This window comes from Squalius cephalus, assembly GCF_949319135.1.
Source record: "Squalius cephalus genome assembly, chromosome: 16".
Taxonomy (NCBI): domain Eukaryota; kingdom Metazoa; phylum Chordata; class Actinopteri; order Cypriniformes; family Leuciscidae; genus Squalius; species Squalius cephalus.
The window spans coordinates 8,475,164-8,489,262 of record NC_137137.1 but is presented as its reverse complement, the minus strand read 5'-3'; the positions used below and the strand labels follow the sequence as shown (position 1 = coordinate 8,489,262).

The window sequence follows — 14,099 nt, the reverse complement described above, 5'->3', positions numbered from 1 at the left end:
AAAGCAACTACAGCCAAAATGTACAGTGAAATAATGCCATGAGCTAAAAGTAAGAATGTATAAAATGTTGTAGTGAAACAATTTCATTCTGTCATTGAATCCAACGGTAATGAATATATCTAACAGTTTGAGTGTGTTAGAATATCGAATTTTAGTATTACTCAATACTAAAATATTTTTTTATTAATATTTGAATTAGCTTTTAGTTTTATTTGTTTAGTTATAATTTTAAAGGTCCTTATGACATGCTGCTTTTTGGATGCTTTTATATAGGCCTTAGTGGTCCCCTAATACTGTATCTTAAGTCTCTTTCCCGAAATTCAGCCTTGGTGCAGAATTACAGCCACTATGAGCCAGTCCCACAATGAGCTTTCCTTAGGACGTGCCATTTCTGTGTCTGTAGCTTTAAATGCTAATGAGGAAGAGCGAGAGGCGGGGCAAGGCGGAGGGTGGGGGTGTGGCCTTGACCAGCTTGCAGCCATGGTACCATGCGCTAATGTTTACAGTGAGTGGATGTATCGCAATGGCTCGTAGACACACAGACGTTCAAGCATTCCGGTTTGGAGAAGCACCTGAAGAAGTTGCAACTCAGCGGCTACAGCAGGACGTCTCCGAATGGTTAGTTTAAAATATTGTGTCTGGATACGGTACTTTAGTTGGTCTGTTTATGCATGCTGTTACAGTTATTATCATGTAGCTAATGCTAGCCTACGTTGTTGGCTTTTCATGTTGCTCTGATTTGCTATCGTTCTAAAGCTATATTAGCATCTACATCAGTAATCTTTGTAGTTTAGAGAAGACTGTACTCTGACTCATTTTTAATGGCAAAGTTGTCCACGTATATTGAAGTCATATTACACATAACCCATGATTTACTCCTGATGTTCATTTGTACAGCCAAACACTGAGCAACTGCCATGGTTCGCTTGTTTGCAAGCCATAATGTCTCTCGAGGAAAAAACAATATCGCGCTCGCACGGTCGTAGCTCATTTTCTCATGGGCGGGCCAAATTCTCTGGGTGGGCAAAGCAGAGAAAGGGGAGGTAACCTTTCCCTGTATGACGACATATAGGGAAGATTCCAGATTGGCCCATCTGAGCTTTCATTTTCTCAAAGGTGAAGCAGGATACCCAGGGCTTGGTTTACACCTATCGCCATTTCTAGCCACTGGGGGACCATAGGCAGGCTAGGGGAACTTATATTAATGTTAAAATTTTCATGCCATGGGACCTTTGAGTTTTTTTGTTTTGTTTTTACCATGTGGGTTTAATTTATTTTGTCTTTCAGTTTTAGTTATTATTTCCAGTTTTTTCATATACTATTTATATTTTATTGTATTCAATTAACAATAATATTTGTATTAGTTTTAGACAGATATTGACTATCTATGAGGAAAGAGACTTCAGAATGATATGAGAGACACGAGACTAGCCTAGCTAAGTAGGAAATCAGTCTTGTTCTCGGGACAACGATCAATTAAACAGTTTGAATATTTGACCAAGATAATGCCTGGACTGACCAATCAGAATCAAGCATTCTAAAGATACATGTAACAGCCTATTATATGCTATATCCAAATCATGTTTTTGTTAGCTGCCATTAAAAACATAAATAGCAGTCAAAATAACCACTTAAAAATCTTTGGAGCAAGCAAATGTTTGCAATTTGACTCACCTGGGCTCATCCTCTTTGGAGCGCTTGGGGCAATATTTCTTAACCAGACTCCTGTTGGGCAACAAAAAGAACTTTTTAGAACTCTCAGAGAAAAACTGCTCATGTTCTGAATAGAGATCAAACAAAAGGCACTCATTGGGGATTAGAATATCCCTTAACATCAAAACTAAAGTTATTCACACAACCATGAAGAGAACAAGGAGTCTGTCTAGTGTGTTTACTTTATGCATCAGAGAATTAAAGTAGGCCACGGTAAACAGGCAAAACAAGTGATGGTATGCTAATCTGTCTTCCTTCTCCCCCCGTCCCACGCAATATAAACTCAAGGGAATGAACACAGAAACGAATCTTCAGCGGGAGCTCTAGAGAGAAGCTCTACTGCTGTGCTCCGGCATGGAATGGGGGATGGTGTGGGGGGTCCGTTGAGTGTGCTCAGGGAGGAAGACAACCCAGACCCCCATCGAGCTGAATTAATGATGTTTGGCACTTCCTTTATTAAAGCTTCCTCAAATCCACTTCATGAAACAGATCAAACAAAAACTCACTTCCCTTCTCTTTTAGTCTGGTTATGATAGGTTGTGTGCACTCAAGTGCCTCAGCATCCTTTTTCAGATGCAGCAAAAACACAAGCATCAAACTGATAATCAACAAAGAGTTACTTGTTTTGATGTGAAAAGAAACATACTGTATGTTATGTGCACTTCAAAGTGTAATGTTAAAACCCTTTTTTAACAGACAATAAATAGTAGAGGTGGGAATACAGTCCAATTTTTTTTTTTGTCAATGAGTGCATTTACATGCGTGTTCTTAAACCGATTATGCTTAATAAGCCAATAATGAGTGAGGGCACGTAAACGCGTTAAACCGTTTTCCTTTAACAGCATAAGGTCATGAACGGCTTAAGAATAAACTGATCGACACAGCTAGATTTCTGCCCCTAACCCCGATTTCGCCCAGCATGTAAACATCTTAACCTGTGTTCTGCCAGCTTATTGAAGTGCGCATGTGTGATATGTGTGACAGGAAAGCATCCTTATACAGCAGATTTAAGCACATCCAGTAAGTGTTTTGTGGTAGGGGAGGAGAAATATCGCAAACTCAGACTTTTTCTTGACCCAAGAAATGTATATAAAATGTGTTCTCATCTAATGCAGCCAAAGGACAGGTAGTACAGTTCAAATATGAGAGGAGAATGAGTCAAAGTTTCCCACTGAAATCGTGAAATACTCTGGGGTTTTGTAATTCTTTAGCTTATTTAAAATCACAACTTGCATAATAAATATAATACTCTCAGTGAAACACATGATGCTTACATTTTGACGTCACAACCGGGGAATAACCTGTTTTTTAATAGTCTTGTAAACATGGTCTACTTGCATCTCCAGGTTGTTGATTTGCATGTAAACCGATAAAGCTGATTTTTTTGTAGTTATCAGCGTATTGGTGTGCATGTAAACATGCTCATTGTATTAATAATTTTATATTATGGTGAATGCACACAATGGTATATTGCATTAAAAAAAGGTTTTGTTAATCTGGCTATTAGATAAACATATTAATTGAATTAATCTGTTAATCTGGCTATTAGATTAACAGATTAATTGCAATGAATGATTGCATTTGTAATAAATATGTAATAAATATATAAATATTTATAAGAATATATTTATTCTATATTAATTCTAAATATATTATTTGTTTTGATTGTATATATGGAAACAGATTATTATTATTATTATAGTTTAATTATTATTTGATTATTAATTATTATTTTTTTACTAATAAATGACATTAAAAATCAAACAAGGGTAATGTTCTTTGGCTCCATTCACCCCTCACTACGGAAATCCTTGAGAGAGAAAACCGTCATGGTGTTGCCATGTGTGACGGTCCGCGTCTCAGCGGGGGTTTTAGAGAGCATTGTGGGACCTGTCAGGTAGAATGAATGTGGTACTACACTAGAACCTACAATGAGATTTGAGAGGGGGGAAGAGAAGCGACTCTATAACCGTATCCAGGCAACAGCAAAACGTCCACAGGGACCAAGACATCCCGGGAGAGGAGAGGTGAGGATAGGAGAGGAGAGAAGGCCCCAGCTGCAGTCAATGCGTGTCCCTTTGGCGAAAACACAGCGTGTCTCTCATTCTCAGTTTGATCTCATATCAAATCTTACAACTTGGAGCCTGCAGGGATTTTTGACCCGATGTGTCTCTCACCCTCACGCTGAATCCCAAGGCAAAAAGCAATATTACCACATAAGGGAATGATGGAGGGGAAAAAAAAAAAAAATCAATAACATGGGTCAAGGCAGATGTGCTCATTAGGACAATTAAAGCCCTATTATAAAACGGATTGTTCCAACGTAAAAAACACCTGAGATTGCACACCAGTTGAACACTATAATAATGTGCAAAAAGTGGTTCAAAATGTACAGTTAGGCTGATGAACTACTGTATATTATGTTTTTGTTCTTACTAGCAATAACATTAATTTACTTAAAGGTAAGGTGGGCAATTTTAGAGCAGCTAGCAGTAGCAAGCTAGCTTTGAAATCATAAGATCCCACCCTCCCTTCAGAGCATCTCCAAAGCCACGCCTCCTCCAAAACACATGAACACTCCGCACAGCCAGAGCATAGTCTGCAAAGCGTCGAGAGACGGCATTACATTACCTCATGTCTCAAAGCAAATAACATGACAATAATAATGAACGTAAACAACTTAAAGAGCGCTGACTTGTACCACCTGACTGCTGCAGATTTATTTCGGCGTTGATAGTGTTGAAATAAAAAAGCATAAATCCGAGTCTCAGGACGTGCACCGCTCCGAGAAGAAAGTCATGGGTGGCCATCTCTTAATTATGGTGGTTATAGAGTGAACGCAGCATAAGCTTGTTGTTTTGGTTTAGGGGAAACTTTAAAAGGCGGCTGCTGTTTGTTTGCTGCGCTCTGTGACTTTCTGTCCACAACTCTGCATAGCCTCATGGAACGTGCTGATGACGTGCGATATGGAAATACATACATTGTCAGGCAGGTAAGACCATCCTATTATTACATTCGGGCAGAACGCAATGATTAGTCGAATATTTTTTGGTTTTAATGTGCAATTTTAAATAACAAACTGAACTTTGTGTGTGATTTCAATGAGCAAGCAGTTTTTTATGATAATCACAGATTAAGGGTAAGAAATTGTTAATAGATTGTTGCAATACCTGTAAACTTCAGGGATTGGTCACTATTAATTGACTAGTCAACCAAATTCATCATCATACTATACAGGGCTTCCTTGTGACCAATTAGTCAGCTAGTTGTTCAAGAAATTAACCCAGATGATTCTATAAGTATGTAGCCTAGTTGTGTGCACCTCTCGAAACATGGCAACAAAGATTAAATCTTAATCAGTGCTTCAGTACCACTCAATTAAATCATTAACTTTTTATTAGCCTATTTATTTCATGTTTTATTAACACAATAAAACCCCTATTAGATGCTCACCGTAGCTGCTTTGCATAGACCTGCTCGATCTCCAGACGCTCCTTGACGAACTTTGCATAGCGCTCTAGGAAGTCGATTCCCCACTGCGTGTGTTTGTCGAGATTCTCGAACTGGTCCTGATCAAGGAAGAAAGCGGAAAAGAGAGAGAGGTCCAGTGAGAGGGAGTTTGATCTGTCACTGGGCTGCTGGTGCCAGACAGGAAACATGAATATGGAAGGACTTGTTTGAAGAATATTAAACATTTGCAGGGTGAGTGCAGAATATAAATCAATGCTAAATAAACATCCACATAACAAACAAGGATTGTTTCATTGCTTTGAACTCATTTTCAACCAAGTCAAGATGAAAATCACTCTTCTCTTATAAGGCACATTTAAAGTCAAGTCAAAGTTTTGGGAAATACTCCTCTGCAGTTATGTATCCTGCTATAAAAAACATATTCCTTCATTAACCATTTCAGTCGTATCCAACTCTTGGTGATTCTACGGGCCATCTCTTGCCATACGCGAGAGACAGTCCATGAATTTTCTTGGTGATGATTTTCCAGGGCAGGTCACCAGGTCTTTCCGCAACCCTTCCCAAACACACACGCACTCAGAACTATGGACAATTTAGCATCTCCAATTCACATATACTGCATGTTTTTTGGATTGTGGGTGAAACCAAAGCACCCAGAGGAAATCCACATTGACAAAGAAAGGACTCCTGGCTCAGATGGGGCTCAAACCGGGGACCTTCCTGCTGTGAGGCAACAGCGCAACCCACTCAGCCGCCCATAGAAACATATACTGGGTTGTAAATGTAGGTACCAGCCTGCTTCACAAAATCTCACTGCTTTTATCTGTTATTTCAGACATGCTGAAAGATATCCGCCTTCTTCATACATACAGCCAGCTTGGATGAAGAATCGGATGAGCTGAAAAGACTGTTACATCACATTCCTCACCACCAACACGACAGCACAGACACGGTGGATCCAAACAGTCCATCTGGGTCCTGAGCAAAAAACAACTCTACGGAGGAGTAAGTGACATCTACAGCTTTACATTGTAGGACTATTTATGGTAAAGTCTCAGATGTAGCCAGACTGAGAGCGAGAACAAGAAGCACCTAAAATGAAACACTGAGTAGCTAAATAACTTTTTTGTTATAGAGGGATCACAATCACTTAAAATGTTTTAAAAATTCTGTAAAAATGTATATATTATATAAAAAATGTATGTTAAATTTAAAAAAAAGAAAAATTTTAATGCATTTTTTTTTATTATGTACTTATAATTTAGTTATATAATTACATATAATAATTATTTATTAAAACTATTTCTTTATTATTTACTTATTTTCTTCATTTTTTGTCACAAATGTGACCATTGCAGTTGAAGTCTGGAGCCCGGTGAGGTCTCAGACTGAAGACCTGTCTTTATGAACTGAATGTGAATGCCGCCACAAGCTGTATAGTCTCAGTCTGTCATGGGTCAGACGAGGCTTTATGATGATGATGATGATGATGATCTCTGAGAAGTAGAGAGAGACAGACAAGCTGTGAATTAGCCCGAGGCAGAGCCAGTCTGTTCACAGGAGGCACAAGACAGTATATCCACTGTTCACCAGGAGACGAGAGACGCAGTAATGCAGCTTCAAAGACTTGATCACAAAACCAAAACATCTAATATCAAACAAACCATGATGTAATATAAATCATTTCTTAATAAGCACACATGCATACATGCATGACTTCTCAACACTGGTCAAATATCATGACCTGAATGATGACATTTTAAGGTACATTACATGTGACTGATTATGTCCACAGTCCAACCTGGGGTTAAGACAGCTAGCAGGTTACGAACCTACAAGCTATTCCAGCTCAGATCTTAAACCACTACACCACATGCGTTCCCGCCAAGGGAGAAGAGGAGAGCTTTGTTCTGGAGTTGACAGGCCGCCAGCGTACTTCCTCCACTGGAGAACAATGAACAAACGCCATTACAGCACCTTACGGACAGCACAGATTACAAACTCATTTAATCAGCCTTCCCCTGAGGACTTCTGATGAACGTCATAAGGAATAGAACACACGACTGATGAGAAAAGCAGTGAAACCCATTAGTGAACCCAGCAAAAGATCCCTGACGACACCAAGAACATACACTACAGGACGGCAATGACACATTAACACACTGACCCTAACAAAATGTACACAGAGATAAACATTAGTCGCAAAAAACTGTTTCAGAGTTTTCTAGAAAGTTACTTGACCTCTGAGTTTTCTCTATGAATGAAAGGTCAAGCAGAGTCAGTGGTAACACTAACTAAGAATGTGCATTATTTAAGAATATTTACTGTATGAATCAATGTTCAATAAGGATGAGGATGCAGGATATTAAAATTCTGGTCAATATAAAATAGCCAATAATGATGTTAATGTAAAGCCAGATATTAAATTTGATACTCTTTTTTAATAGTATAATATAATATACTAAAATCTACAATTTAACATGCAAATTAGGCATGTCCAGCTCCAGATCAAGTTTTTTGTACCTCCAATCCGAGTCAGAAACTCAATATTCCAATATTGAGTATCTGCCCATACAGAGTGCCGATCCGACACTTCAAGAATATTTAAGTTATTAAAATCAATCCAAAGTATACAGGGGTGTGCAAAGTGTTTCTCAGTGGTTTAAATGTAAAAAAAGGTGCATTTATCACTAGTAACTGCAATATAACAATTACTACAATCATTTTATACAGTGGTAGACATTGTAAACAGACTGTGCGGTCACAATTATGAATATGGGACTAATGATATATAAACTTCTTGTATTTTGTATACAATAAGCAGAATAATTGCAACAGTGGATTTAAGGTTAGAAAGCATGAAGCTTGTGGTGTCAGAATGCCAATCTGTCAGTCAAATGACGTGCAAAGTGAGACGCTACCATAGCAATGAGTTATGGCAACTATGTTTCAGATAGTCTGATGCAAATAAAAAGAAATATAAAAGAAATCACTTTCAAATGATGTTACACAAGTGCGCCTTATTAAAATATATATCTTTTTGCTAAAATTAATATGGTCAACAATCAGATAACATCTCATAAATATAATCCAGCCCTAACACTAATAATCAACCTAACACTTTAATACTTCAGTCAAGCCAATACAAGAATATTGGCTTGACTGAGCTCATCTGTTCAGTGGCTTGTATTTTGAGCTGACTTGGATGTTTCTGTTATACTGACAGCATCTTATTTAACTAACGACTGCATCCCTAATTTATCAGAGAATGAAAGAAAGAATAGAGAGAGAGAGAGAGAGAGAGAGAGACAGTGGGGACGATAAAGTGCAATTAAGATAAAACTGGAATCTCGTCGCTCATGCTCTGTTTGCACACAATTTCAGTAGTTAATGATTATTCTGGGCTAGAAATGTCATGACAGACATTAGACAGAATCTTCAAAACACAGCGAGCCATTCAACGACAGCACCTGACAATCAAATCACATGGGGTGGGAGGTTTAAATCCAAATGAGCTCCCTAGAACTGATGAGAGCTGCATAAACAATGCAGACGTGTGTGGGTGTTTCTCCAGGCCGGGAGGGAGTATTACACACAGTCCGGTCGGTTCAATGCCGGGCGATGCTGAAATCGAGGAAATCACCTTAGCAGCACGCTGATGCTTCACTCAAGTGGAAAAACAGTATCCCCCCACCATCTGCCAGCCTTTAAGTGTCATTTAACACACACGCATACACAGCAGTTAAGGTAAAAATATACTGAGATGAATCATAACCACATACTAGGGACATTTTCAAAATGAACTAGTCATCTGAATGACTAGAAAACTAGCTTGTGATAAAGAAGCCGAGTAAATCAGGCTGGTTTAGAATCATAGCAACAACAAACTAATCAGGCACGTTTCTTAGGGACATCTGATTCTGGACACAATGCTATTGAGCACTACTTCTTTATTTAAAAAAAGGTTTTTTTTTTTTTTTAAATATGTAGGCCTAAATGTAATAAATGAATACATTTTTAAAGATGTAATGTAGTCTTTAGGTGTATCTATATTGCATGTTTTCCAAGCAATTATTCTTGTACTTTTGGCTTCGCCTTTACTCATTATTAAAGTACTAAAAATACTAGTATATGTCTTAAGCCCCTTTCACACAGCAATCGCGGTAAATTTACCACAAAATTACCAGAATGACTTTACCGGTAAATACACAAATATGCTGTTCACACAAGCAACGGCGTTCTGGCTTGAAACCAGTAAGAGACCATTGACACATCAGCACCAAAAGACTGGTAAATTCTCTTTAAAGGGGGGGGTACCATGGTGTTTCATGTATTCAGAGTTGTTTACAGTGTTAAAGAGATGGATTCTCATGTTAAACATGGGCAAAGTTTTAAAAAAATATTTTGGACGAATAACAGAGAATTTCTGTGCTGAAAATCTTACTTCCGGGTTGGTACAAGTTTCGGCTGGGTTTTTTTTTATCGTGGATCTAATGACGTAGATAAGAGTGGAACTCCTTATATGAGCATTTCTCTCGGAAAAGCGCGCCCGCGCGCACGTCGACCAAAGGAGAACGAGACCGCGCACATCAACGCGCTTCAACAGGAAATCATCGGCAGCCAGTGCTGCATAGGATTTGTTCAAGAATGTCTCCAAAAAAGTGTGTTTTTGGATGTGAGGGAAAGCTTACCGTGTCCAGCTTTCCAAAGAACCCAGTGTTACAGGAACAGTGGATGCCGTTTGTTTTTCCGGGGCAGCAACGGAGTGTAGGAAGTGCGGTTGTGTGTTCTGGCCATTTCAGTGACGAATGTTTTATTAACAAGGCTCAGGTCGACGCTGGATTTGCAAATCGTTTGCTATTAAAACGTGGAGTGGTCCCAGTGATAAAAGACCCCATTCATGTAAGTACAACTGGATCAGATTTCTGTCTTTTGCTGGAAATCAAGCACTACCGCTTGACTCTATAGCTCCGCCTCCAGGACCTCGGCTTTTTCCGGAGAGAATCGGAAAGCTGTATTTTTCTTTTATAAATTTAATAAAACTAAACACTTTTTTGAGATATTAAGGATGCACTACTACTCTATAGGTACTCAAGATTAACATGAGATTAGGTGAAACTGTGCATGTTATGTACCCTTTAAACACGGAGCCATTTGTCTTCATTCCCTCACATGAGGAAAAGGGCTTCAGTTTCACTATCTGTTCAATTTGACAACAAAATGTGATGTCTGAGTGACAGGCATAAGGGGGATGATCAAACAGAACAAATTTTTGCTCTTAAAAACACAAGACGCGCATACTATCCAACTGCAGAGGCGCTGATGAATGGAAAAAGGCAGGGACTCTGAAAAAAGCTGTGATATGTTCATATCTATGCAAAGGTCAAAGATGTCCATACAGCGCATATATTTACATACAAAAATTATTGAAAAGCAGCTGAGCTTAGTGTAAACAGCGCAGAATAATCACATAATCTCCATAAGAACTTAATGAATGGCCAAAAGCAGACTTTTCTCATCAGCGAGTTCTGACTTCTTACCCGCTCATACGGTAATCTTCATTCTGCTTTAAGAAAATTGGCATTATACTAATGCCCTAAATACTTAGGCATAGGAACAGCCCCCAGCCTTAAACTCTAAAGATTAACTAGATTAACCAGAAATGTGGTCTATGGTCAGTGTAAAGAGGGACTTTTATTGAAATAGGCATAAATCATATCACCAAATGAGCGAACAGATAAATAGAATGTTGCTACCAATCAGCACAGAGGGTTACCGGTTCCTGGAGTAGGTGTGGCTTAAAGTGATGCATAACAACTGGAGTGTCCTAGATTAATACTCACGCGTTCAACGTAAAGAGGAAAATGCTTTCTTTCAGTATCAGATGAAAAAAAAAAAATCTCTCATTTTTGTATAATTATGACTTGACTCAATTTTTAAAACACCATTTATAAACATTAATAAATAAAAATAAAATCCATCTATCTGTGGGGATACATTAACTGCTCCAGGAGGGGAAAATAGCAGCATTAAAAAGAAAAGATTAATAGCAGCATTGATAGCTCTAATATATAGTTTGTTCAGAGGGTTTTGAACTACACAAATGGCAGATTGGCCAACCAGCAGGTTCTCTCTAAATACACACAAACACACACCAAAACACACCTATGACATCCAACAAACAGCTTGAGCCATGGTTCTTGGTGGCATGTGTTCTCTGACTGGCCCGTATGCACTGACGATGAAAAGGAGATGGTGGTCTGTTAGCTTATTGTGAGGGTCTGTTCTTTTGGCTGGAGGGATTACGCAAGCTCATGACTATGGACGCTAAATTAAAATCGTTCACACATCTTTGCTCACACTCAAAACCCAGCCTGTTCATATATTATACAGTGTAAATGAAACAAAGGCAGCAGCCAAGTGCTGGCATAATACATCCAATTCTCTGGCTGGTGCCCGGTTACGGTTGGTGCCAGAGTTTGGCGAGCATGCTCAGTTTTTATCCTTACGTCACCTTCTCTTCCAAGCACTCATGAATAATTAATACCATGAGTTCCTCCAGGCTCCGCCTCCACAGACTGACTGGCAACTGCAGTTGCTAGGAGACAGAAAGAGGTGGGCCAATCTCAGTTTACAGAAACCTGATAGAGTTCCTAAAGTTAAGTCTCAAGGGAAGGAAACGTCCCAGACCCCCTGCAGAAGCAAGTATGCCCACTCGCTATAGTCACTTTTGATGCACATCAAATGAGAATTTTCTGAGAGAAAAAAAGATGCGCTTCCTGAGGATTTCATGTCGTGCTTGCAAAAGGAGATTGGATTTCCCTCCGCTGCCTCAAGATGAGGTCTCTAATGCAAGGTGATTCCAGCAATGCTACTTTAACATTTTTCCAGACTTTCCCATCTCACGATTCTTGTCTCTCCACTAGTTATTTTGTGTTTCTTTCCATTCCTCTCAGAAGACCCTGGTTGTTTTGTTCTAATGATCCTAAACAAGAATATCTGTGTTCATAATTTAAACATTCTCCAGCATGATCTTCAATATGCAGAACTCTTGCCACTTACATCTACTGTGGGAAAACACTAATAAATTTGAGCTTTCACAGATCACTGAACAACTATACACATGCATAATAGAGTCTTTATATAGTTTAATGAATAATGAATAATAATAAAAGACAAATTATAACTTTTGCAAAAGTTAAATAGATTTCTATATCTCTAGTGGTTGGTGTATGACAGTTATTTTTGGCAAAAAATATTCTGAAGAAAAACATTTTTATTTGGAATAACGTGCACTTTGGAACAATCATGCACAACAAAACCAGGAACGTACTAAGAAAGTCAAGTCAACAAACTGACCTTAAGTAAATGTCAGGCTGGACTGAACATTATTCTGAGAGGAGAACAGATAACAGAAAACATGGAACAGAAAAACACAAAATGAGTCGTTTATGTGGAAACTACAATTGTAACAGCCAGCAAGATTATCTATGAATCTAGACAGACTTATAACTATTAACAAACTTAGGACTAGTGAGATAATGGTAGCACTTGGAGTTACATCAAAACACCTCAACAAGAAAACAGTACACAGCACACTAAAAGAAAACTTTTAAAACATTTGTATTGTTTCATTGGTGGTCTCTAAAGGCCGATCCGAAGAGCTGATCAGGAGACGCAAAACTTGAGACGATTTTTTTATGCCCATGCAGCTAAAATTGCTTCACTACATTCACCGGTCTGACAGTTCTACCAAATGCCTGAAAAAGACAATAAATTGCAGAAACATTGCAACGACAGCAACCCTACAGCATTGACAGCAAGGAAGTATTTGGACCATTACAGTCAAATTTTACACAGCACTAGAATACAGTTGACGGTCTCATTTTGTGCTTAATTCGGCTGCGTTCACACAGCATTCTGCTTTTTACTAGCTGCCGTGGCTGCGAGGTGCGTGGCTCAAACGTACTCTCTGCAACCGGTTACTAAGTATTAAATACTGCTGTTGGTTATTTAAAATATCTAATGGATGAACTCATGGCTTGATTGGACTGAATGGACTCTTTCTGAATGGAATTTAACTATGCGCTATCAATCGTGGTGAAACTTCACCGTTTTATAGACACCGCCGCTATGGTTACTGCTATGGATATTATCAGGGCAGGCTTGATTTAAAAAAAAAAAATGTTTAAAGTTATTACTCCGAGTTGGAGTGGAACACGGACAAGCAAAGTATAATTTGGGCTTCGGGTTCGAGCCTAAATAGTGAAATACACACAGATATGTTAAAATGCTTGGCTTGGTGAGTATTTGCTTAAACACAGTCGGTTATGTTTTTAGTGAACATAAACAGTTGGGAAATAAATAGCATGTGTATGAGTATATTGGATCCATGCATTTGGTCTTAAAGTGACAGAAGCCTAATATTCTTGCTGCCGTCTGTGTCCTTGATGTTAATCAAACAGGAAAAGACAGAATTTCTCACTGCTATTTAGTAGGTTTAGTATCTATATTTGATTAATACAGAGAAGGCTTAAATAGAAGCCTTCAATTAGACCCACAGAGTCTATTTGAAGCCTTCTATTTATTCGCCGATCGGTATCGATGAACAGGAAAGCACGATCCTGCTTCCAGTGTTCGGCCTCAAAAGTCCTGATCGGAGCACCCTTACTAGTTTAATTGATCTGCTCTCTTCCATTTCTAACCATCCAATGCACCATGCACCATCCAAATACAGACTTAAACTCAGATTGCATGCAAAGCACAAAGATTTTAGAAACTCCCTAAAATAGAACAAAATGTTTTTTGAAAATCACAGACAAAACAAAAAATAAAAATCTGGGGGTCTTAAAGCACAATGGACGTCTCAGGAGAGGCATCTTCTAGAAGGCAAACATCCTGCGCTCAAATAATGA

General features: G+C 38.6%; 1 protein-coding gene across 4 annotated transcripts in view; it reads right to left on the bottom strand.

The window, feature by feature from the left end:
• Window positions 1-14,099, bottom strand: part of fnbp1l (formin binding protein 1-like) — a 47,025-nt gene that overhangs the window by 14,841 nt on the left and 18,085 nt on the right. For all 4 annotated transcript variants that reach the window (XM_079897311.1, XM_079897313.1, XM_079897310.1 and 1 more), the window contains exons 2-3: window positions 5,167-5,282; window positions 1,675-1,725 (exon numbers count right to left, since the gene is read on the bottom strand). In XM_079897311.1, the coding sequence (XP_079753437.1) occupies window positions 1,675-1,725; window positions 5,167-5,282 (167 nt within the window). The remainder of the gene's footprint in view (window positions 1-1,674; window positions 1,726-5,166; window positions 5,283-14,099) is intronic.